At 39.5% G+C, this 27,626-nt stretch overlaps 1 protein-coding gene across 1 annotated transcript in view; it reads right to left on the bottom strand.

The window, feature by feature from the left end:
- The window catches only part of LOC120221665 (transient receptor potential cation channel subfamily M member 3-like), a 71,505-nt gene that overhangs the window by 25,414 nt on the left and 18,465 nt on the right, over nucleotides 1-27,626 (bottom strand). Inside the window, exon 4 of the mRNA XM_039219179.1 lies at nucleotides 14,089-14,260. Coding sequence (XP_039075110.1) covers nucleotides 14,089-14,260 — 172 coding nt within the window. The remainder of the gene's footprint in view (nucleotides 1-14,088; nucleotides 14,261-27,626) is intronic.

Raw genomic sequence — 27,626 nt, forward strand, 5'->3', positions numbered from 1 at the left:
TAAAAAAAAAAAAAAACCCTTGGATATCTATGTATATGAGCCCAAATAGAGCCAGTCCATTTTTCATAGTAACTTCAGAGAATTTCACTATACATTTACACATAATTTAATGAGTCACTTATTCATGAATCTTTGAGTTATCCCATTTTTATTATTGTAAACAAACCTGCAGTAAATATGAATAGAAAAAATTCTTAGAAGTTAAAATAAATGGCCAAGGGTATGCACATTTTAAATTTGATAGAGGTAGCCAAGCTGTCTTCCAAATAAGGTTGCTCATATTTGTACATACACTAGTACATATTTCTATATACACTTATTGACAGTAGATATTTGCAAACTATTTTTTTTTTTTTTGCCAACTGATAGGTTAAAACATTTCATTGTCTTAATGTTAATTTCTTTACTTTCTAGTGAGGCTGAGTATTTATTTGTACTTTCTTCCCTGTGACCTTCCTGTTCATAGAGTTTGCCCATTTTCTTAGAGAATTTTTCTCTTGGATTTGTGGATGACTTTTGTTTACTATGGAAATTAGCCCTTTGTTATGGTTGCAACTAATTGCTTTGCTTTACCATTTGTTTTTTGAACTAGGATTTTCTAATGGGGTTTCTAAACATTGAATTTGTTTTCTACAGTGATGCAGCTTGTGTGAATGAAAAAGTCACAATAGCTCTGAGTTTGGTTTATGAAAAGAAGAAGGGAAAGGATATTAGGCAAAATAGAAACAGGGAAAATAACAGTTCCATAAAGGAAGTATCCAGAGAGGAAAGGTGAGGTTTGTTTTCAAAGCACTTGCCTGTGGTTTCATTAAATTTGTAAGACATTATATCTTCCTAGCTTTGTTCCTTTAGCAAGATAGAAGAGAAATTCCAACTGTTTATAGCTCTACCTTTGGGGTTTTCCTGAAAAACACAAGCTAAAAAAAAAATCAACTAGGGTTAGATGAATAAGGACACATGTATCCTGGTCTCTAAAACAAAGTGACCCAATTCACCATTTATTAAAAGAAGCTCCATAAAGTAATCCTTTTATATCTGTCAGTGTCAGCAAATACTCTCAATTTTATATTTACTGGCATTCAAAACATTTTAAGAGCCCTTCAATTGTATCTTGCCAAGTTATTAGTTATCGCTTAGGGGTTATTAAAATGTAGGAATGTCATATAGGATAATCGGCAAAAGAGGGCTTTAATTCCATAAGAAATTCATCCTTTAATCAGGTCTCCTCACATATTTCCTCAACAGAGTTAGGGGATGCTCTTATTCCCTAATATAGCTAACTCCCTTGCCCTTTTCTCCCAACAGGACTCAAGTCCTGTTATAATGTTTGGAGTTGAGAGGCTGACCAATCCCATCTTCCTGCTTATTACTAAGAATATAGTCATATATATGTCACATGAGAATTATTTTCCAGGATTTATCTTTGAAACATTTATATCAAGAGTACAGTGTCGGGTCACCTGAGTGGCTCAGTCAGTTAAGCATCCGACTTCAGCTCAGGTCACGATTTCGTGGTTCGTGAGTTTGAGCCCTGCATCAGGCTCTGTGCAGACAGCTCAGAGCCTGGAGCCTGCTTCAGATTCTGTGTGTGTGTGTGTGTGTGTGTGTGTGTGTGTGTGTCTGTTCCTCCCCTGCTTGTGCTCTGTCTCTCCCTCTCGAAAATAATAAAGATTAAAATATTTTTTAAAAAGGGTACAGTGTCATAGAAACACAGAATCTTTTATATTTATTTACTTATTTTTCAAAAAATTTTAACGTTTTATTTATTTCTGAGAGAGAGAGACAGCATGAGCAGGGGAGGGTCAGAGAGAGAGGAAGACACAGAATCTGAAGCAGGCTCCAGGCTCTGAGCTAGCTGTCAGCAGAGACCAATGTGGGACTTGAACCCATGAACCGTGAGATCATGACAGGAGCCAAAGTCGACTGCCCAACTGACTGAATCACCCAGGCTACCCTTTATTTATTTTTAATATTTTGGGATTTAAAATGTTACCAAGTGATGTACAATAAAATATATGGCTCCATTAAGGATCCATTATGGAATGCACATGCAATATGCATAGCACAGCATATGTGATTACTTTGAGGCTTAGGGGATCCACTGAAGTTGGTTAACTTAAAAAGTTAACTAACCCAGAATGGTCTAAAAGAATCTCTATAATTTTAGACATCTCATCTCATCCAGTTTCAAGGGGAAATTATAATTTCCAGAGCCAGTGCAAGTCTCTTCAACCACCTATCACTAAAAATCTCACAGGTGAAGAGTGAAAGGGCATGCTACAAAGCTCATGCTACAGGAGCTATTTATGGACAAGGCTCTCCAGTGAACACATTGGAACCCGTAAGCAATCTTTTTTTATGAATGGCAGATATGTTTTATCTCATGCAACCGCTCTGGCCATTTCTAAACAACAATCGGGAATGCTAAGCTGAAAAGATATGACAAAAACTGTCAGCTGTACCCTGATATCTATTCTTCCTTTCCTTCATAGTGATGGAAATTATGTAATTGTCCAGGATAAAGACTACATTTTCAAATCCCCTTTTAGGTAGGGGTAAGCATGTGACCAAATATTGGTACATGGGACGTAATCCAAAATGGTGTGTATGAATTTCTCAATGTGATTTTAAAGGGAAAGGGTATTATGACTTTTGCTCACTCCTTTTTCCTGATTCTTTCTGGCTAGAATGTAGATGTGATGGTGAACTCCCATGGGCCATGAAGACAGGGATAGGAAGAGCAAAAGGAAGAAGGGATCTGGGTCTTCACCACTGTGAGGCCACTACGTTAAATCTGGACTCCTGTTTGGAATGACATATATAGAAGGAATAAACTCCATTCTCATTTAGTCATCCATTGTTTTGGGCCATTGTTACAAAAGCAGAACCTGTGTCCTAGTGAATGTGAAATTGTTCTGAGCTGAATCAAGACTCAATAGGAAAAGTGTCATGCTAGGTTTGAAATGCCAGCTATGGGCAAGGTACCCGATGGTGGTCTGCCAACTCTAACCTCTTACTGTGTGTGTAGCTAACCTACTCCAAAAATGGAAAACTTTCAAAAATACCTCTCCTGTCACTCATAGGCCATTTGCTTGTCTTTTTCTCTGTGCAACGGTTGACCGTTTCCGGCTTAGCCTCTCTGTATTTGGTATAAATACAAAGAAATGAGACTGACTTTACAATCACAATAAGAATAAGATAACACATGTAGGGGGGCGCCTGGGTGGCTTAGTCGGTTAAGCGTCCGACTTTCGCTTAGGTCATGATCTCGCGGTTCGTGGGTTCGAGCCCCGCGTCGGGCTCTGTGCTGACTGCCAGCTCAGAGGCTGGAGCCTATTTCAGAGTCTGTGTCTCCCTCTCTCTCTGACCCTCCCCTGCTCACGCTGTCTCTCTCTCTCTCCTAGAAATAAATAAAAAATATTTTTTAAAAAAAGATAATACATGTAGTATCTAGGATATGCCATGTAAATGTAAATATGTAAATGACCACAATCCTTTAGAACAACCTCATGGAATATGATGTGCTTATTTCAATGATGTTGCCATTACTAAAATATTTCTGGAATTTTTTTTGAAGCTGTAAATTCACATATTTCTTCTAATAATAGGACTGGATCAAATCGCTAAAATTTCCATCATGCCAAACTGGCAACTCTTCATTGAGCAGTTACTCCGCATAACATTGTTACTTTGAGTGTCAGAGAGGCTGGTAATCAATTAGGGATGTCAAGGGCACTCTTTAGATAATCTATGTTAAATTTCTAGGGTAAGATGGCTTCATAATTTAACATAGAAAAATAATACATATAAGGGGTCTACTATATGTTTGAGAGAATGAGAAATAAATACTAGAAATGAAAGGTGATTTTTTAAAAAGCTCTGCTTCATGGGATTCTATATCACAAATCTATTCATTCACTCAAGATTTATACTACTGCCCCGCTCCCTTGCTTCCCCCCAAAGTCTCAGTAATTTATAAATTAAAAATTAGAGCTCTCTTTGTATTCAATTTCAAACTCTTTATTCTACTAGCACCTTGATTTATTAAAATAGTCCCTGGATAATGCATCTGGTGAGGAGGCTCTCCAGGGGCCTATGGGTAAAGCAACCACATGTCTGCTTCTGCCCCCACATCACCTAATAACCCTGGACTGTGGGGTTTCTCAGAGTATAAAGGACTCTGACAGGAGAGCTCCCAGTGTTAAGCAAATTTCTGGAGTCACTGAGCCTGAAACATCTAACGCGTGGTGCTCAGAGCGGGTGCTGCTGAATTAAAAATACTGATCCGATTTACTTCATGAGTCAGTTCTGCCTGTTAAGCAAGTCGGTATTTCTCTTAAATGAAAAATAGCTTCCTTATGGCCATTGTGGCAGAAAGGTCAACTCAAGTCCATTTACAGTTTTCAAAAATACGTCAGGAGCTCAAACTTAGACAATGACTTTGGTCTTTACCCGGGAGAGAAGAGATTCAAAGCAAATGAAGCCAGCTATAGGGAAGAACTTCCCAACAGCAAGTAGGATTGAAGCATGTGCCAGGGCTGACATCCAGCCTATTCTGTTGCTTTAGGAAACCAAAGTCTTCACAGGTTGTTAAATATTTTAAATCTTACTGCTGTCTCGTTTTTGCAGCTTCTTCTCTACATCTTTAGACTAGAACAGAGTATCCTGGCAGGGTGTGGTCCTGACAAATCAGGGGTAGGCTATTGGAAAGATTTGAGAAATAAAAAACAAACAAAAAGAACATTCAAGGCAACATATTTGGAGTAGTGTTTCCTAAGGCGAGTGATTGACATTTGGGCCAGGCGGGTCTTCATGGGAAACTGCTCTGCACAAGGTAGAATATGAACATTCCTGCCTCCTCTCTCGTGCCATTCAGGAGCACCAGAAATTGTGTCAACCTCAAAGCCCCCTGATATTTTTTAAATGACTCCTAGGGGACCAGTGTCAGCCTAGTAGTGAACCACCAAAGCCAGGTTTAAGAATTATCACCAAAAATGGTGGTGAAGGAAGTAGGCTATAAACGATGCAGTCAGAAGCACTTTTCTCTGATTATGAAAATTTCACAGAAACAAAATGCTTTCAATTAGTGTGTGTCATGTCATGGAGATGAGCTTTTTAAAACAAAATCTCTTGGAACCAGTCGGACTTCACCGGTAGTGACTTAACCTGTGCAGTAGCAATCTGTGCATTAGTTCATGTATCATATAACTCAGTGGAAAGGGGATATATTTGCTTCCACAATAAAGCTTAAATTTATTATGGGTGACATCCTGTACTGTTGAGAGATATTATTATTATTATTATTATTATATTCTTATTATTATTGTTAGTTTGGGTGATAAGCATCCAATCATATATAAATACCTGTATTGGCTTAGGGACCGCATAATAAAGGATATATTTTTTTATAGAATTCTAAATAGCAATATCCTCAAATACCAAATGTGATTATGCTTTATGAATTCTGCCATCGTCTCTGCTGCTTGTTTACTTAGAAACACCAAGTCCAATTTAATCTGCTGCTTTAGAGAAAGTGCTCTTAGTATCTTCATCAGATGAGGCTACACTCAAATGTGAGTCATTACTCTGGGTCAAAGAAAACGCAGGGAATCAAATACTCATTCAGGCAAACCCTGACAACAGCAAAAGTACTGGTTATGGAAATCTAAACTAACCCAGACATTCCCATTAATTAATACTACAAAAATAAATGTATCTATAATGACTGCCATGGGGACATAATCCCTTAGGCTGGATTTAGTCTGACATAGATTTCACTTTATAGTATGAAGATGACAAAGTCAGAAATTTCTAGCCTCATAATGAAAATTCCTACAACCTAAATTGATGTTCACAATATAATTAGGCAGTCTGAATAAAAGTTTGCATTTAGGCAAACCTAAAATAAAATTCAAACAGCAAAGGAGTAACATTTTCATCAAATAGAGCCCAAAGATAACTATATTTCTGTCCTGTTCCTTCAATCCCCTTTTTGAATAAAATGGTAACTTACAAGAAGAAAATTTAAAGTATAAGATATATTCTGGGCAAATTCACATTTAGCCCAAGTTCTAACACCTCCACCAAATACAGTATTCAACAATCCTGACATTCACCATGATTGCTCCAAGACACTGGAATAGCTTGAATGTCTAAGGAAAGATTACAGTTTCTCCCTCATGCTCTCTTTATTCAGACAGGAGGAACAAGTAGAGTGTAGAATGTGTTTTCAACAATACAGAAAAAAATCAAAAGAATTTTCTGGTTATTGCTGCAATGGTCAAGATTTTAAAATCAGTTACTACTTGGCAATGAGAAAGAATGAAATCTGGCCATTTGCAGCCATGTGATGGAACTGGAGGGTATTAGGCTAAGTGAAATAAGTCCGACAAAGAAAGACAGATAACATATGTTTTCAGTCATATATGGATCTTGAGAAATTTAACAGAAGACCGTGGGGAAGGGGTAAAAAAAAAAAAAGGTACAGAGATGGAAGGAGGCAAACCATAAGATACTCTTAAATACTGAGAACAGAGGGTTGATGGGGGTTGGGGGAGAGGGGAAAGCGGGTGTTGGACATTGAGGAGGGCACTTGTTGGGATGAGCACTGGGTTTGTATGAAAACCAATTTGACAATAAAGTATGTTTAAAAAATAAGCAATAGCTGTAAAAAATAAAATAAGGGTGTGTGGCTTTAGTCGGTTAGGCATCCAACTCTTGATTTTGCCTTAGGTCATGATCTCTAGGTTCATGAGATCCGGCCCTTTGTCAGACTCCGCACTGACAGCATGGAGCCTGCTTGGGATTCTCTCTCCCTTTCTCTGTGCCCTTTACTTGTGCACTTACTCACTCTCTCTCTCAAAATAAATTTTTTTAAAAAATGAGAAACACTAAAAACAGTAACAGTAACAACAACAAAAAGTTGGAATAAAATTCCTGATACTGTTATGGATTTTTAGAGTACTGTTGACTTGTTCAGTATCACTGTAATAATAAATAAAATATGTCTAAAGAACCTAAAATAAAAATAAAATAAAATCAGTTACTCTTTAACAAGGAACATCGAACAGAGGCTTGATGATAGGTTCCAGAACATAATTCAGAGCCTCATTTTTCTCTCTGGACCTTTTCAGCAACTACAGAGATACAACGGCTTCTTCTTAACAATCAGAGTCAGGTTTGATGTGTGGTAAAACTACTGTGATGAACAATACCCTTGACTTCGACAGGCTTTACATGAGAGGGTCTGGTCTCAAGTTGGAATCCACTGCAGCCAGGCCCTCTAAAGATGGGACATGGATTCTCGCTGGGTGACCACTGCACCATGGAGAAGACAAAAAGGAAACAATTTCTGAAGGAAAGGAAACAGTTTTGCCACATGCCAAAATCCTTTCATGTGATGACTCCTATGTTAACTCATCTACCAAGGTTCACAGATACAGAAACAAAGTCTGGAAGTGCTTTCATATTGAACATTTGTGGATGGCATGATATGCTGTCTGGATTTCCTTCAAAGTTAGCCAAGGGAAGATGTAGGCGGGTATAGAGAGAGAGATTCTGAGGTTGGACATGGGTTGATAAATGTAGAGGCTGGGTGATAGTTATGGAGATTATCATAATATTCCCCAATTTTTTTTTTGGTATGTGAATATTTGTAACAATAAAAATGTGTGCAAAAAATATGCTTGGGACTTTAAAGTCCCATTAGGCTGCTTGGATGCTACCTTCTGGAGCAGGCCATGAGGGGTAGTCTTTTAGTGGATATATATTTCCTGAACAAGTACTATGTTCCCAGCAGTGTGGCAAGTTGCCTCAATGTAGGTGACTATGTGGACAGCAATAAAATAAATATGAAGAAGAGCTGTTTATGTACCTTTGTATATTTAAACAGTTCAAACTTAGTATATGGTGTTTGAAACTGTTAACCAAAGGTGTGGGTCACTTTCCATAATTCTCTTAATCACTTCCCTGAACCTCAGTCTGGTCTTGTAGATGACTGATTTTATGTTCTTGTGAATGTCAGCCACAGCATGGCTTTCATCCACAGACTCTGGCCTCTCTCTCCCTCTTATGTGCCAGGCAAAATCCCTACAGGTGCTTAGCCCAACTTTATGTCTGTTCCACTACTCGAGCTGAACACGGCTGCAAAGAGAACACAAAGCCCTGGTGATTCATGCCTCTTGGAATTCACAACCTCAAATACTGAGTGGGACCGTGTTACTACGGAGTAAAGCTACATTTCCCTGGTCCAGTCACTCAGCCTGCCTATATATTAAGTACTGTTCTTTCCTCTCCCCAATCTCATCCACCTCCTCCCTTTCCACACTCTTTGCAAATCACCTCCTCTATGCTTTTCTTGATAAAGAAGCTATCTACAGAGAAAGTACCTGATCATCCCAGCAGAAAATGTTCCAGCCTATCCAGCTCTGTGCCCATACATAATACTCTGCCTTCCCTCCTGCTGTGCAGGAAGAAACTATCCTTGTCTTAAGGTCAAGCTCTTGATATGTGCATCAAATCTCATTGTGTCCTTCTCTCATTAGGGACTCTGTCTCAATTCCCTAGAGATTGGTCCTCAACTTCCTTGCTTTTCTGCAAAATCTTACTCTTTCGGGGTTCTCACTAGTCCCCTTGTTTTATGAATACACCAGTGTTGCTAAGAACGGCCCTGCAGCTTCCTTGATGTGTCTACTCCTTACCCTGAATGCTCAATTCATTAGTAAGTTCTCTTGAATTCTGCTTTTACAATATATCCTTAGGAACAATACTGTAGGATTTATAGGAGACACATAAAACAGGCAAATTCATAAAGATATAAAGTGGAAGAGTGGTGACTAGGGGCTGGAAGGGGGTAGTAAAGGGGAGTTAGTGTTGGATGGGTACAGAATTTCAGTTTGCAAGGATGAAAATGTTATGGGGATGGACAGTGGTGATGGTTACACACCAGTGGATATGTAGCTAATGCCATTGAACTGTATGCTTAAAAATGGTCCAAATGGTAAATTTTATGTTATGTATATTTTACATGTAAAAAAAAAAGATCAGTTAAGAAAATATACATGCAGGGGCGCCTGGGTGGCTTAGTCGGTTAAGCGTCCGACTTTCGCTTAGGTCATGATCTCGCGGTTCGTGGGTTCGAGCCCCGCGTTGGGCTCTGTGCTTACTGCTAGCTTGGAGCCTGGAGCCTGCTTCAGAGTCTGTGTCTCCCTCTCTCTCTGACCCTCCCCTGCTCACGCTGTCTCTCTCTCTCTCTCTCTCCTAGAAATAAATAAAAATATTAAAAAAAAAAAGAAAATATATATGCATACATTTGAATCCAACCACTTTTTACCACCTCTGTCACTACTGTTCTATTTCAAACTATGGTCATCTCCCACCTACAATATTGCAACAGCCTTCCAAAACATCTTCCTGCCTTTAACTGTGTCCCTACCTCAGTCTGACCTCTGCACATAACAGCAGAGTGATGTCTTAAGCCTGCTGTTATATTCTGTTAGAATAAAACCCAACTCTTTATAAATGTGTTGCTCTTTATTAAACTCCCTTGGCCATTGTCTCCCTGGGCCAGCTATCCCCAGAATGTTCTCCTTACAGTGGGCTCCCTGACTTTGTTCAGGTCTCTGCTTATATGTCCCCTCCTCATAGAGGCCCTTCCTGACCACCTAATCTCCATCATCCTCCCAATGCGCACATATGCATGTGTGCAAACACGTATATACTGGTCCACAGTCCTATACCTTCCTCTGCTCTAACAGTTCTTTTTACTACCAGATGTCATATATTTATTTATTTACTTATTGCTCTGTTTGCTCCTCTTGACTTAACCTCAACGAACTGTTGACAGCTGCTTTCCTTGACCTTAGCCATGACTGGTATATAACAGGAGCCCAAGAAATACCTGCATCCTAAAAGGCAGGCTTGGAAACTAAGTGTTGGAGGCTTTGCATGGTAAATGTGAAGTGTAAGAAGTTGCTGATGGAAGCGTGTTCCAAAGCAGGTAACTGCTCATGTCCAAAAGGATTCTCCTTTAAAAACAAAGTCCTTAAGTAAGAATGATAGTACTTCAGAAAGGACTGCTCACAGCAGAAGTGAGTGGAGGGTGGGGGAGAGATGAGGTAATGGCTGTTAGAGTAGAGAGAAAAATCTAAGAGACTGGTGCTTGTAATACATTATCATCAATAATTGGCATTTCAATGAGAAAGGGTTTAAAGGTCTCCTGAGCAGGATTCACTTAATATTTAAGGAAAATACCTTCAGAAGATGATGCCATTTAAGTAAGAAAGAGACTTGCTGAAAGTTTGTTATGGTATGCAGGTCAGCCCTAAGAGATGAGGAAGAATGGCATTTTGATAAGAAAAATGCTGAGTGCTTTCAGACATTCCTGGTGTGATCCAAGGTGTAATGGGTGACAAATCATAATATTGTGGTCTGGTGTCAAATTTTCAAGAGACCATATTGGGGCCCAAAATGGAGTTCCACCGTAGTGTTTTGGACTTCTTTAACTTTCGAAGAAGAAAATTAAAAAAGTAAATGAAAATTTTTAAAATGAGCTTATAGAACAAAGTTTTACTTAAAAGTATTTTTTTAATGTTTATTTTTAAGAGAGAGAGAGAGACAGAGCGTGAGTGGGGGAGAGGCAGAGAGAGAGGGAGACACAGAATCTGAAGCAGGCTCCAGGCTGTCAGCACAGAGCTCAAACCCATGAACCATGAGATCACGACCTGAGCTGAAGTTGGATGCTTAACCTACTGAGCCAACCAGGTGTCCCCAAGTTTTATTTTTAATAGGGGTGGAAGAACTACATTACTTCTAATTATGACATAAAGAAAAAAAAACAGTGTCCACATTAGAAAGTAGAGTTGCTATTCTTTTTTTTTTTTTTTTTTAATATTTTTATTTATTTGTAGGAGAGAGAGAGAGAGAGAGAGAGAGACAGTGTGAGCAGGGGAGGGTCAGAGAGAGNTTTTATTTATTTGTAGGAGAGAGAGAGAGAGAGAGAGAGAGACAGTGTGAGCAGGGGAGGGTCAGAGAGAGAGGGAGACACAGACTCTGAAGCAGGCTCCAGGCTCTGAGCCGGCAGTCAGCACAGAGCTCGACGTGGGGCTCGAACCCACGAACCGCGAGATCATGACCTAAGTGAAAGTCGGACTTAACCGACTAAGCCACCCAGGCATCCCTAGAGTTGCTGTTCTAAAGTGCTGACTGGGGATAGACTGCATTAGTCACTCCTTAGCTCTAAACACCTTTCTGCTCCTTCGTGCTTAGTGGGGTAAATACAGTAAAAAGAGAAAAAGATTCATGAGTCTCTCACCTGGAGGGCAACCTGCAATCGTGGTTTGTCTGGGACATGGGGACCCAGGGACATGGAACTTCAATGATAAATCTAAGTCTTAGGCAGCCGGGACAAGTCGATCACCCTCTTACGATTAAGTTTAGGGACAGAGCTGCTGTAAACCTAACTCACGGCATCTTTCACTCCAGCTCGCAGGCAAATTGCTGACCCAGAGCCTTTTTATTTCCCGTGACCTCAGAGATCTCCCCTGGGTGTCTTGAACTTTCTCTTTCCATTTAATTATTTTCACTGAATGAGAGCCTGTGGGTTTCTACGAATCCTCAAATACAGTTCCCAAAGGAGGGAAGGAGGAAAATTATGTTTATAAATTATGATAATTCCAGTGACAATATGGCTCTCCCTGCACCCCCCACCTTGCTCCAGCTTACTGTCACTTAACCCACCTTGGGGTCTCATCCCCTACCGCAGACCTAATCCTGTTTGTGGACTCGAAGCAGTTCAGGAGTCTCTAGCCTGCTTCTCTGAACTTGTCCTCGGCTTGGTACCTGGGTGCACACCTCTCTCCTCCCTGTTTACCCTCGATCACTGACTGGGCCCCCACTTGTTAATGTTTCTGTGTGCTGCCACCTCCTTGGTGATCTAGAAGGGTCCCCTGTCTCTCTGAATGGCATGAGGCATGTGCACGGGGTCCTGGTTCTTCCAGCACGCCTGACATCATGACCAGCCTTGGCCTGCTCTTTGACTTCATGCCGCTGGGCTCCGCTCCTCATTGAGGCCAGGGCACCCACAGGGGCCTCTCTGGGCCTCCCCTGCAGAGCCATCCACACACACAGCATCTCTGTGAGCTTTCAAGAAAGGTGACCTTCTGGGCACATAAATTAGCAAATGGTGGATGACCGTCTAGGATGACCAATTAGAGAAAAAGGCATCCTTTCCTTGGGCAGCCTGTAAGGTGTAAAGTTTGGTGAACAGAGCCTTGGCTGGGTTTTAACTTCCCCTGGCACTGCCTTAGCTGAGTATATACTTAGCTCTCCTCCTAACTACTGACTAACTGGCCTGGCTGCCACCGGGTCCCCGCACAATGACATGCTTTGTGTGTCTGGACAGATGTTGCCTCATTACTGAGCACTGAACCTGACTCTCAATTTGTTCTTTGTCTCTCATGCTCCTGCATCTTTAGGGCCACTCCCATTTAGATGCTCATTCTTAACCTGATGGTGTATAAAAGGTACTGCTTTAGCCTATGAAAATCTAAATAGATACCACAAATGAGACAACATCTGCCCTTCCAATCAACTATCATAATACAACTCAGTTTCAGTATTACAAAACCAACTACCTACTGGTTATACTGCTTTGTTACATTTGATCTCCATGGGTTTCTGGCTTGATTTAAGACTTCTCTATTTTCTTTTTCCAAAAGATGTTGATCTTGGGAGAATCCTGTTTTCTCTTTCCAAAAAGACAGTTGGGGATTCTTAGATAGAAGACCGTTTCCTCATACAGTTTGGACTTCTGGCCTACCCCAAAATGTACAATTCCAGACTCCTCTGTGTCAAAGATAAAAATGTGAAAGCTGGCTGCTTAAACAGGCATAGCACCTATAAGGGGGAGCCAGAAAAGAGAAGTATAAGAAAGAGAGACGATGGACATCCCAGGACTGGGAGTGAAGGTTCTGGCGAAGACAACCCATCGTGAGCAGGATGCAGACAAAAGAACAGAGAGGAGAACATCCATTTGGAGAAGCTGAATCACATCACATTGAGCTTTTGGGAACGTATTCAGCCAAAGACAATCTTTTGCTATTTGGAACTGCAGGCTCTGAAAGTTTAATCAATTAGATCCAAATTTCCCCGATGGAACCTACAATGACCCTTAAGCTTGAGACTGCCTGGAATCCTCCTCAAGTGTTACTTTGTGGAAACAAATTGAACTTTATTTTGTGAGGAGAGCCAGGAGATTATTTTCATAGCTCTGTTACTTTTAAATGCCAGTCCCTTCCTGATTTGGGGAGCACTACTGTTTTCACAATGATACCTTTTCATAGCTAATTGTGGGCACAATAAACAGCATAGAGCACTCGAGTATTGAAGAGATAATTTTAGTGTAATCACTAGGTACGTATTACGGGGTGCACATAAATATGCACGTATATCTAACTACATATACTTTTAAAGATGAATAAATACATACATAAAATTAAGATACCAAATGAAAGTTTATGAAGATGGTTATACAAGATACTTTTGTTTGAAGAACATCAGTTCCCTTGAAATGCCTTCGCACAGGCAGATCTATGCTAAAGCCAAAACCTGTGGGTATGTATGTATACATGTATGTATACATATATGTGTATATATGTATATGTGCGTGTGTGTGTGTGTGTGTGTATATATATATATATATATATATATATATATATATATACACATATATATGGTATATTTTAGCCACCAAAAATAGCTTAATAAATAGAAACAATTTCTCTAGGGTGCCTCCCCTCCTTAAAGTACTGTGTAAAGGATGTAGGACAACACTGGAAAGGAAAGTGCATCAGCATGCATACACCCCAGAGGGGGTTGACAAATGTCCACTTGTCCTGTGGCCATGTATCTTATGCACCCAGTCCTCTCCTCCAGATGACTTCCTCGGGATCTAACCACTGGCCCAGCAGACACATAGTGATACGTGCTTGAAACTTGCCCAAGCATTTATACTATTGCCACATGGTATACTTTGAGTCACTCTCACCAGGCTTCCTACGAGGCGCGACAGTGGGAACGGTAGCTACTTACTTGTGTTTATCTTCTGGAGGGAAATGTGCTTTTCCAGTTGTCTCCTCAGCTTCACCTCAGCGCCATACTTGCCGGTGGTGCCGTTGTCAGCCAGAATGAAGTGGGAATGCATGCTGTTGAGCACAGTGAGCTTGCTCATGGGGTTGGACATGGTCTGATATGGCCGCACAACCTGCAGGGTTTCAAAAGGAAGAGGCGGAAGTCAGAGAACAAAAGGGCAAAATATGAAAAGGCGAACCAGACAGAGAAGAAACAGGGAGAGAAGGAAAAATCAATTCTTCGGTACAGTGAAAATAGAGTTTATATCCTCTAATACCATGGTGGGTAGAAGCAAATGTTATGGTCCGTGTTCCCCAGTCCAAGCAAGATTATAAAGAATAATGTATGTATTTAGACGCTGAACCTATAGGGAAACTAGAGTTTGTGTTCTCTTTGGCTCAAAATCTGCCATGTGAATGACTGTTTCATGTTGACCGTCTTTTGTATGCTGATGAACAAATAATTTTAACATTAGTTATTTTGGTTTTTTTATCTTTTCCACAATGTCCATACTCTTTTTTTATGTTTATTTATTTATTTTTTTATTTTGGGAGAGAGAGAGAAAAGAGAGCGAGAAGGGAAGGGGCAGAGAGAGGAGAGAATCCCAAGCAGGCTCTGCGTTGTCAGTGCAGAGCCCAACTCAGGGCTCAAACTCACAAATCATGAGATCATGACCTGAGCTGAAATAAGGAGTTGGACGCTTAACCAACTGAGCCATCCAGGGTCCCTACAGGATGTCTGTACTCTTAATAGGCACAGCAGAGCAATCACAGTTCTGGAATCTGGGGTGGGAGGGGTCAGTCAGGGTGATCTTTTCTGTCAAGCCCATTCAGTAATCTGAAGGTCTGTTAATTCAAAAATCAACACTGTTCTTATTAGATACCTTATTTAAGTGGAAATGTTGAATGTCAAATACCTGTCTCGTGAGATGAATATGAATCAAATTGTTCATCTCTGTCTTTTTGTGTGTGTGTGGTTGCGTTATTTTAATTTCGTGATGAATTATACTCCCTAAATCAGAGTCATTCTTAGTGTGGTCTTTCAGATTTTTGATATAAAAAGAAAAGGAACACCTATTGTGAGTTTTAGCTGCTGTATCTAATTGCTTTACCTACATTATCTATAGTCCTGGTAACAATCTTGTGCGATGCTGATGCTGATCTTGTAGATAAGAAATAGAAATGGAGGTAAAATAGGTTCTTCAAGAGTATGTTACACACAAAACCAGAATTTACATCCAGGTCTGAATCTAAAATCTGTTCTAACCCCCCTTCCCCACACAGTTGAAACACAATGGAAACAAGATGATGTTCTGGAAATCTCCTAAAGTATTTAGGTAGAGACTTCACTCAAGATTATGAAATGGAACATTGAATGAGCTCATTGTTACACAGGCCCAGTACAGTTATCCCTGTACTAAATCATCAGAATTGACAGGATGGAAATAAATGCTACAGGGTTTTTATTTCCTGCCTTTGTGTACTGTGTACATTAATTACAGAGTTGAGATGCTCTTGTTCACCTTTAGTATGTAATAACTCACCACGAAAAGCTGTAGTAAGATTGAGTAGTTTGTTAAAGAAATTACAGAGTGATTTAGTAAGGGCAGTCTTCAATAGTAAAGATCTCATAAAAGGCATTTTTTAGACCTTGATGCTGATTTCAAAATCCATTTCTATGTGCCTGGCAAACAGAATCTACTTGATAAATAGTGAATGAATGACCAGGAAAACTTGAGACAGGCATGCTTTTGTTCAAAATTAGAAAAAAAAAGGACCCTCTTTTCTGAATTGTTTGGGAATTGGTCTAATCTAAATTTAAAATGTGTAATTTTAAGCTTCTGAAATGTCCTTCATTCCTTTTAATATATGTCTTATTTGTTAATGTAGCATTAATACAACATTAATTCATAGCTTCATTTTAGTTGACTCTTAATGATAAAGGAAGCTCATAACGTTTTGATTATTCTTTCCAGTAATGGATGGGATTTTTTCCCCTGTAATGGAACAGTATTCAATTACTCCTTTGTCTAGATGAGTGAACAAGAGTCCCCCCAAATACAGAGAGAGTGGTGTGCTGACTCCATCCTGAGTTCTTTCTCACTGGAAGAGTGGGTCACTTGTGGTTGAAATTCTCATTTTGTTGTTACTCATTTTTGATCATAAAACATTCATTCTATAGCAGAGTGCAAGTTAATAAATATTAATGCTTTGTTGAAAGAGGCTTAGCAGATGGGCTTTCTCCTATTCTTAAAGTGCCTCTGCATTGTGCCTTTGGATAAAAGAAAATTCTTTCGTTACTGTTCTCTATTTTCTGAGAGCAGGTCTCCAAGGCTCCATGCCACGGAGGAGGAAGGCCCAAAGAATTTCTTTAAGAGGCAGGGGACAGTGGATTTTCTAGAGGTTAAACTACACATGATAGTGAATCCCAAACACTTGTTCCAGGTGAGACATGAGAATACATTTTCTAATTCCTGGGAATTAATTAAAGAGTATCAGTGAACATCAAGTTTTCAATTGGATAAAGTAGCAAAAATAATTCTGGGCCAACTGACACACTTACCACAATCTGAGAATAACAGAACATCATCAAATCATCTAACTATACTCTGTATGTCCGTTTCCTTCACAACAGGATTCTAAGGAGAGTGGTGCTTCAGTTTTCTGAGTTTTGACCTTTTTTACTTGTGAAACATGGTGTACCAACTCATTGGGAACACTATCCATTTGAGTCAGTCATGGCTAGAGGGTTGGATTTACAGCATCACTCATGAAGTTTCACTTCTTCGTCTAAGTGCTCTCCATTTCATTTGATCTTATATGGAGGTAAGTTAGAGGTGCTCATATCTTGGTAGAGAGTTTTTCTGCTGCATAATAGGGGATATACATCTGAAAAATAACGAAATGCCCTAATTTACGTTCCTGTCATCACTGGAGGGAGATCTGCTGAACCCTGGAGAATCCTGAACATATGAGCCGTGGAGATCTGTTTGAATCCCCTTAGTTCTGCAAAGTGGCTGTGTGAATCAGAGGCACACATTTTTAATCTGTTAAAGGGAAATGATAAAACCACTTATCTCATGTGGGTTAGATGAGATTTTAGGTGCAGAGTACCTGGCACCTTGCCTAGTTCCTGGCAGGCAGTATATAAATGTGAATTCCTTCTCAAGCTCCGATTTATTTTACCAACTGTAAACTGATTTTCCAATTGCAAGCTAGTGACCAAAATGACAGACAAATCACACCGACTTTTGTTTTACACAAGGGATTTAAATCAATCAATTTAAGTTGAGAAAAAAATTAGCAATCAGTTGGCAAAACACACAAAGTGTTTTTTACTTTGTCACCACTCTCAGGCTGCTTAAGAGGGTGACGCTCTGGAATTATTTGTGGATTAACTTCAAAGTTGGAAATAACTTCCCAAGTACTTCAAGAGAGGAATGCATCTTGGTCTAACTTGCCTACAAAATCCACTTAATATTCTTCATAACAAACATACCAGCAGACTATTCTTGTTTGAGTTACAATTTGCATATCTCCAAAAGATTTGCTGATCTTCCTGTTATGTTTCTCAAATAGGAAAATAATAATGTCTTTGTGCCACATGAATACAGATGGATTCTTCCCTCTAACAATATTATGGAGGTAACGCACCCACTTTTATTGTTAAAGGCTCATAGAAAAGGATTTTTTTTGGAAAGTAAGTGTGTGTGTGTGTGTGTGTGTGTGTGTGTGTGTGTGTGTGTGTTGTGTGTATGAGAGTGCATAGCAAGAACAAGTGTGACATGTTCAGGACTTGCAGGTATATGAGATCGCTCTACCTTGTTTCTCAGCCAGTGATTTCTGAGAGAATCAAGCCCTAGTGCCTGTACATAATGGACCACTTCTCCTAAGAATATAAGATGGTCCAGGTTATGTACCATCTTTGAGAGAATGAAGAAGATATTCACTGAAACGATTTTCTCTGTTTGTGTTTCAGATGAGGAATCTGGGAGGAGAAAGGCTGAATGATATCAGAAAAGCCTACATATCAAGGGATCTTGTATGATTGGTAAATACAGGACTATGTGTACCGAGAAGGGAAATTTGCTTAGAAGTGGATTTTAGATACTTTGCACTCTTTGGGTATCATGGGCCAGGATACTCCTAGGTGATGACATTTTACCCCTCTTTCTTGTCCCTCTTGGGGAGATGAGAGAATTCTTCACTCTTTAATACACTATACACCACTTTGTGCTGGCTGACTGGTAAAATTCTCATTCCAAGGCCTCTGTATACCTTGATTCTAAAAGAGAGGCCATGAAGTGGAAGCTGTCTAAGAAGTTAATGAAGGTGAAGGCCCTTTGTGTCATGAACTTGTAGGTCATTATCAATGCCAGGAGGGGATTGCTCCAGAGACACCATGGAAAATCTGAACATTCCTTACGGGCTGGTGTCAGTATGCTGCATTTCTTATCCATGGATGGGCTTAAATGCATCATTTTGGAGCTGATCTAAGATACCAGCTTACATTTTCCTAACTATTTTCAAGTGTGTTCTGGTCTTACTCAGGGGTACTTAGTGGGAAGTCAGGAGATGGAGATTCTAGTTCCTTTCAGTTACTAATTTGTGACCCAATTACTAATTTGTCACTCTTTCAACTCATTCATTCCTTCATTTGTTCACTCATTAAGAATATCTTGAGGAAATGTACGTGATGAATATTGGGCTGGCTTGAGGAAACATATAATCTTGCATCTATGTAATATCTCTCACTAAGTGTTCAAATTATATGTATTGAAAGAAACCTTTTGGGTGGTAGTTTCTCATCTATAAAGTAGTGGGTTTGGCTGTAATTTCTGAAGGTTTTCTACCTGTAAGATGGAGTCTGGACAGCCTTTGTTGAAAAGTACATTTGCTTCTTCCAAGTTAGTACAGAAAAATGACACAAAAGTGGGTTCTGGGATCTCTTATCTTTGGTGGTCCTTTCTTTGATGCAAGGGCAGTGTGTTTGTCTGCAACTCTTTCCTGAACAGAATTAAATTGAGCTAAATTGGATTTTTGAGTCATCAATCATAGGATTTGGGCAATCCCTAAACTTATGACCTGGAAAGGTATGTATCCACATGCCCCTGGCAAGTAGCAGGCTATCGGATATGTGGCACAATTGAGTCATCCTTTCCCTCCTAATAGCACTATGGTTTCAAATTAGGCAGGAAGAAAATTAACATGCACTGATGGCTTATTATGTGCCAGGTACTGGGATACACACTTTCCCATAGATTAATCCATTACATGCTTATGTTATAGGCAAAACTATAGATGCTCAGAGAAGTAAAGTCCGGCCCAAATGTGCCTTACTAACACTCTTTCCTTTGAATCCACACAGCATGTAGATCTTAAATTCCTGTGCAGGCCAGGAGACATTTAGAGGGAAGATGGAAGACCCAGCCAGATTTGAAATTTATAAAGGATATTATGGTTGGTTTTGCTGCTGGACATTTCTAACAGTGGCTCAGCTGAGCACTAAAATCCTTCTGACAGCTGATCAGATTATTTCCAGATGGGTCATCTAGAACTGTATAGGATGCAGGGGTCAGAGGAGGCACTAGCAGGCAACAAGATGTGGTCTGTGCTTTGGAGAAAGTAAAGCAAAGGGGTGGGGCAAGGTTCTGTTAGCATCAGGCATGAGTCCCTGGGAGGGAAGAGGGGATATTGCTGTGACATGGGCAGCAGCCTCTGTGTCAGAGATTAAGGCACATGGGAGCTGGGAGGGTGAGATGAAAAACAAATAAAGGAAGGCACTGTGTGTCCTCAAATCATAGTGAGGTCTATGCTCACAGGGACACTGGGACTGTTATTTCCTAGTCAGCCAGCTCAGCTCTAAGTCTAGGGATAAAGGAGGGTCGTATGGAACCCAGATATTGCCTCCAGCCTGGCAATCCAAAGAAGAAACCAGCAAACCCAGGGATCCATCCTCAAGAGTGCCCAGAAACCTCAGTTGTATATTTCCTATTAAAATCCATGAGATGAGCAGTTACATCGTTCTGCAGCATTTTGAACACATGTCCCTCAACTCCTGGGCTTTCAGAGGGTTACAATGTCCTCATTACAGGCTTCCCATTTGAATGGGCTCACCTCCCTTTGCCCTGTCCTGAGGAGAGCCCAGGACAGTCCACAAGAAAGGCCTACTAGCAATGGGAAAAGGCCCTTGAGTTCTAAAAGGGGTTACTTGCTTGAGAAGTCACCATGTGTCAGTGGGGTGATTTTAAAATATGTTAAAAAATTCTCTGAAAATCCTCCCTTCCAGTCTGCAGTGGATTCAGTGACTCAGTTCTAAGAAATAGAATGAAACAGAAGTGATGGTGTGTGACTTATGAAACTAGGTCATAAAAGGGTTCCTTTTAGCTCTCTTGGATCATTTACTCTGGGGGAAGCCAGCTGCCATAATAAAGCTGCCTTCTGGAGAGGTCCACATGGTGAGGAACTCATACTAACAGCCACGTGAGTGAATCATCTTGGAATAAGGTACCGTATCCCCATTCGATCCTTTAGATGATGTAGCCCCAACTGATATCTTGACTGTGACCTTAAGGGAAGCCCACACCAGAACCACACAGATAACCTGTGACTCATAGAAACCATGAGACAAGAAGTGTTGCTTTAAGCCATAAAGTTTTGGGATACTTTGTTACAAGGCAGTAGACAACACAATAGTGTATTACTGCTATACTGAGACTTCAAAATGTATTCTCTTCTCTCTATTATGGACTCACTGGTGCATCATAATTTCATGACCTCTAGAGCCTCCCTGCATCTTCCCGGGGCTCCAGTCAGCTCTGGGGCTGTGGCTGCCATCGTCTACTGTCTCAGTGCACCTGTCTGACTTTCCTCACTGGGAAGACAGTCTGACTCCCGCACCTACACAACTGCTAGTTGGGTGACCCTACATGGGTTGTTACCCTCTGTGTCTCAGAGTCTCCATATGTAAATGGAGATTAATGATGAATATAACCACCTCAGTAGGGGGTACTGCGAAGATTGAATGAGATCTAAAACACATATATGAACTCAAATAAATTATTGGTATGATCATGGAGAAGTCATACTGCATCATAGGAATGACTGTGGTCTTGGGAACTGGATGAGCAAGGCTGAAATCCCAGCTATGGGACTTACGAGTCATGTAATATTGGGCAAGTTACTTAATCATTTTGTGTTTAGTTTTACCATCAGTGACATGGAAGGACGATGTCATTATGAGAATTAAATGGCTAACTGTGATGGGTGCTGACATTTTTAACCTCCAAAAAAGTGAGCTAAGTTACTGTTGTTATTTCAGGGATAAATGCTAAACCTCCAGGCTGATTCAATATCCTACCACCAACCCACCAACCCTTTGCATATATACTCTTTCCTCTTCTGCTTCAGTTACAAGGGTGCAGATGGCTCCTCTCCCCTTTAGCTCTGGACCCCATCACCTCAGACCACTCTAGGACATATTTCCTCAATTCTATTCTATCCTTATTTTCTCCCCTATCATCAACACATAAACAGACTCAAGTCCCTCCCTTCTCAAAGAAAACCCCCACAAATTATGGCTCCCTTCAGCTACTCATGTCACTTCTCATCATAGCTAAACTTTGAAAAGGTTAGTTTCCATTGGCTGCCTCTACTTCCCTTCTCCCTCCTCAACCCAGCGACTTGAGAACTGCCCCTTCACTGTTCTTCGGAAACAGTTTTGACTGGTGATACCAGTCACGTCTGTTTTGATGAACTGTACGAACATTTCCAAGTCCTCATCCTCCTCAATCTCCCAACTGTACCTGGCATTGACCACTGACCTTCACTCTATCTTCCTGGAGCACACTCTTACCTTGGCTTCCATAACACTCTCTGGTTTTGCTTCTACTTCTCAGCCCTTCTTTTGGTCTCCCTCTCAGGCTGTTTTTCCTCTGCCCAACCATTACATATTGGATGCCATCAGGATCCAGGTGTAGGCCCTTCTTTCCCTCACTCTACATACACTTCCTTGGTGATCCCATCCACCACAATGGCTTTAATTTTCATCTAGATGCAGACTCATTTGAGTCTGAGCGTATAGCCAGATTTTGCTCCTGAGACTCCACCTCATAAACTACTGTCTTGCTGGACATTTTCACATAGATATCTCAAAGCAACTCTGAAATCAACATATCCAGTTACAAACTCAACATTGTCATTACTGAAACTGCACTCCCTATGTCATTGAATGTAGCCCAGAATTGGAATGTGGTCCATAGTTAGTTAGTGTTAGCTCCTGATGACTGTAACACACTTGGGTGAGTCTCCTTGTCTCGGAGCTTCTCCTCTCGAATCCTCTGGATACATCTTACATAACCTAGTCATGGATGGCCAATAAATTCCATGCAAGAACCACTACTGGGAAGTTTTCTGAGCTCACAATTTGAAATCATATTTGGCTTGCCTTAGAAATAGATGACAAATGCACTATTAAACTTCATTTTTTTGGCTTGAAATCTAGAGATGGCACCAAAACAACACTTTGCAATTAAATAGAAGAACTGTTAAAGGTTATAAAATTCTGAGAATAAATCTATCTTTAGGGGGAAATAGAGGATATCATTGAAAGTCATGAAAATCTAATAACCGCATAAGATGATATGTTGGAAATCTTCCCAAATACAATTTCATCCTCGAGTTAAAATGAAAAGTGCTTTTTCTTGTGATCATGCCTGGATTTTTAATTTGGCATGGATTTTGTTAATCTAGATTTGGGAAAAGATAAATTACAAACGTTTCACAAACTGTTCAATTACCTGAAACAATTTTGGTCAGACTGTTTTCTAAAATAAGGAAATCTAAGGCTAAAATGAGTCATGTAAAAATCATAATTCAACGGAAATTCTTTTTTGACTTTACACTGCGGATACTTTCATCATCTGTTCAGATCGAGATTCTCTAAGGACAAAGAAAATGGTTCTGGTCATTCTTGTAGCCTATTTTTGAGTCCAATTTACAGACGTAAGATATTTGCCAGTGTCTCAACTAATAATAAAAACATCATTAAATATTTTCTTATAGATTACTTGGCATACTATTAGTTAAGAGTATGGGCTTTGGTGGGGCACCTGGGTGGCTCAGCTGGTTGAGTATCCCACTTTAGTTCAGGACATGATCTTACAGTTTGTGAGTTTGAGCCCCACACTGGGCGTCATTACTGTCAGCCTGTCAACACAGAGCCTACCTCGGATCCTCTGTCTTCTTCTCTCTGTCCCTCCCCCATTTGTGCTTTCTCAAAAATAAATAAATATGTATTTACAAAAAAAGAGCATGGGCTTTGGAGACAGTGGATCTTGGTTCTAACTCTTAGTTTTCTTACATAATGATACATACCTCATAAGGCTAACCTAAGCAATCACAGAGAGTTCAAACAGGAGCCCAATAAATTGTAAAGACTACTATTACGATTATGCTAACACAAATTGTATAAATATAGAGCGAGTATTTTTAGATTCCACTTTGACATGAAGAAATCAACTCTTACAGAGTTTAAGTCACATGTCAATGCCTCACATTCACACCAAATATCTTATTAGTGGTTGACAAGAAACAAAGAAAACAATTCAATCTCTATTTTTGAGGAACTTTTACCAAAATTGGGGAAAAGGAGAGCTGTAGGAGAATTATAATCATTGATATGACATTATGGGTGAAGTTAGTCATGGAAGACATCTTGGTGGAGGGGAGTCTTGAGCTTGGTTTGACTCAAGAGTAGATTATGGGTTGTAAGAGAAGAATGGGGCAGTAGGAATCATATGGAGAAGTCACAGAGTAGTAAAACTTAACAGCTGAAAAATATTCATTCTCACATTTAATGGGAGACTAAAAATTATTACCATCTCCAATATTCACAGCATTATTGTTCACCAAATTCTGTTGTTTTGATCTATTAATGGGAGGTTTGGTTAAACATAGTAGAAGACATTTAAATTTAAAGAATCAAGGCTAGTTCATTCCTCAGTTGGGTGGATCATGCATGTCTTAAAGGGTTACAGAAAGGCTTATTCTCATTCCATTCTTCTCTGCTCCCATATCCAACATGCAGAAGCTTTACCATTCACCTCCCACCTTAACTGCTACATAAGAAAATAGTTTTATATTTAGATGCATGGTTAAAAAATGCTCTCATTATAGTCACTAAAGCATAATCAAGCCTGGGGACATAATACGGAGATGGAATTGTGGTAAGGCTGTGAACTAGGTAAGATTTATTACTGTATTTTTTTCTACAATGCTTATTTTCCTTGTAGCCTGAATTTCATCATGCCCAATCTGTCTTCATTAATATGGTCTGAGCACCCACTACATATGAGGCTTTAAGTTGAGCTGTGAGAATCTGAAGCTAATACCCTGTATCTTTAAAGTCTAACCTAAAATCTAGCTAAGAGATTAGACGTGGAGGGAGGTAGATGTTTCAGAACAACTAGAAGCAGACCCAAGGGCAAGTTAATCTTTCTTTTTTATGTTTAGGAATAGTCTTTGCCTTTATAGTGCCATTCCAAAGATGTAATCAATGCTGAGATGAATAGTAACTGCTGTGTCTACCACTTCTATCGATAGAATAACTATAGAACTACGTGAATGTTCAGCTTCTGAAAGTGCTCATCTGAGAACCAGCCCCACAGAAATAAAAAGATCTATATTTTCTATCCTTTTGGAAATAAATCTACTGTAATAAAATATTTGGCATAAGAAATAGAGCCTTTCTTTTATCTTCATACTTTTATTTCATGTAAGTTTCCTAGATTTCCCTTGATAATTATTTTGTGCCACTTCAACCTTATTCTGAAATCCACACATAGACTAGACCAAAAATACAAATCTTTTTTTTTTTAGTAAATGCATTTTTCATAGAATTCTGAAGTGGTACACATTTTTAATACTATGTTAGTTTTTTTCCCTCTGATATCTGGTTTCTGATACTAAAAGGTTTATTTTCTGGATGTTTATTACATATAAGTTTTGTTAGATAAGAGGGAAGGAAAAGACTCAGAGGCACTAAAATAAGCTAAGCTACGGAAATTCTTATAACTACTTTAGAAGTTTATCAGACAACACTTCTACTTTGTGGGGATTTTGTGGGGACATTTCACAAGTGATCACTAACTAATATTTTATTCAAATACTTCCTTTTAGGACAACCTGGCACCATATTCCTTTTGAATCATAACATTAGAAGAGTAAACACATATACAAATTTCCCTCAAACTGTGTCATCAATCCGGTACACTAAGAGTGGCATTTCTGGTCCAAGTAATTTACAATGTGAACAACAAATTCTATTACTGTACAAGAGCCTGAGAAAGCCTATGCATATTCCAACTCCCCAGTTTTAAGGGGGAGGGTGGGAATGTACCAGAATGGTTGAAATTCAATAGATTTTGGTCAAAGATCTAGTAAGAAACTAAAATACACTGTTTTTCTGGTGTTCTTTATAATCTGTCAATGTCAATTCTTTTCTTGACGGTCTCTCTGCAGGGTTCACTTGGATTTTTGTGAGCCATGGTGTGCCTCTATTAGGCCCCTGTGAGCAGGGAGAATGAATGTGCACATTTTACTGAACATGAGTGGCTCCTTCTGACCTGTGTGATCAAGACTATTTTTTCACTGGGAAGTCAGACAATGCAACTCACCCTCACTGGCTTAGGCTTGCGTAAGTTCCTATGGCATAATACTGGGAAGAAATACTGGGAGAAAGAGAGTAAGTACAAAGGAGGCGCACAAGAAGAGGTGAAATCAGAGGAAAGAAACTCAAATTAGAGGAAGATGAATCAGGGGTCATTTCTCCAGCCAAGAAAGGAAAGGAACTGCAACGTAAGTACTACCTTTCTGCACTCATACAGAATTTACAAAACACCCAAAATGACACAAAAAGGCAGTGGCTAAATGATTAGGCAACAGAGGTAATAATTTGGTCACTCTATCTTAAATAAAGAACTAATCAGCTCTGTTAATTCATAGTTCATCTGAATAAGAAAGGTCCAAAATGGTTTCCTTCCCCTCCCCCAAAATTGAATAATAGTAACTCAGGTTTACAATAAGAGATTATGAAGCAATGGACATTTAAAAACGACTTCTGAATCATCACATTTTAAATAATTAATTCCTTTGTTCACCAAATGCACTATTAAATACCTTTGGTATCAAGGGCATTCATATTCTAACTCTCTAAGAAATAGATTTGCTCTAGCTCACAATCAACTTCAAAGCCAGCTTGGAATCTAAGGCAAGCATTCACGCAAGTATATTTCATCAAAGACCAGTTGTAGATACTCTGAAAAAAAATTAGTAATGCTTGTTTTTCTCATCAGTTCTGCCTACCTATCACTTGGGAAATTGCTGCTTGAGATACTCAAGGTGTGTGTGTTGTAAAACAGCCAGTAAATTTTAGTTAAGAGAATATTACACTGATAAAATGAGGATCTCATTTCTCACCCTATGTTTTCAATAAATTAGTGTTTCTACATGTAATTTAGACACATAGCATTGCTATGGACACCCTTTATCACTTAAAGGTTCTGAAGGACTTAAAGAGTATTTGTTTACTGCATTTCATAATGTTTGATCTTTTTATTCAAAGTATTTTGCATTGCATTGAAAATTGCCTATGTTTGATTTCACTCTTATGTGAAATTTAAGAAACAAAACAGATACAAAATAAAGAGGATGGGACAGAAAAATAAAATAAGAAAAAAACAGAGAGGGAGGCAAACCTTAAGAGGCTCTTAACTCTAAAGAAAAAACTGAGGGTTGCTGGGTAGAGGGAATGGCCTAAATGGGTAATGGGCATGAAAGAGGGCACTTGTGATGAGTACTAGGTGTTGTATATAAGTGATGAATCACTAAATTCTACTCCTGAAACCAATATTACACAATGTTAACTAACTTGAATTTAAATAAAAATTTGGAAGAAAAAATTGCTTATAATGTGTTATATTAAAATAAGATGGTTTCAGGGGTGCCTGGGTGGCTTAGTTGGTTAAGTGTCCGACTTCAGTCCAGGTCATGATCTCACAGTTCATGGTTTCGAGCCCCGCATCAAGCTCTGTGCTGACAGCTCAGAGCCTGAAGCCTACCTCAGATTCTGTGTCTTTCTCTCTCTCTGCTTCTCCCCGACTCATGCTCTGTCTCTCTCTCTCTCTCTCAAAATTAATAAAAACATTAAAAAATTTTTAATAAGACTGTTTCAGTGTATTTCTGTACAATTCAAGAAGCAATTTAGGACCTGTTAATTCTGAACTTCTTGGATTTTTTTTTTTTTTTTTTTGGTTCAGATACTTGGAAAAAACTACTTAGCACATTTGTTACATTCCGTAGCAGGCCCAGATTGGGAAGAGAAGACTGTACTGATCTGATGTAGAGGTTCAGTGATCAGTAATTAATTGTAAAAGTTATCAGGGAAAAAGGCAGTGAATAAAGTATGACAATTATAGTTTAAGCACAATTCCATCAGTGGAA

The sequence above is a fragment of the Hyaena hyaena genome, unplaced genomic scaffold (genome assembly GCF_003009895.1).
Source record: "Hyaena hyaena isolate Hyena2069 unplaced genomic scaffold, ASM300989v1 scaffold_799, whole genome shotgun sequence".
Classification (NCBI taxonomy): Eukaryota; Metazoa; Chordata; class Mammalia; order Carnivora; family Hyaenidae; genus Hyaena; species Hyaena hyaena.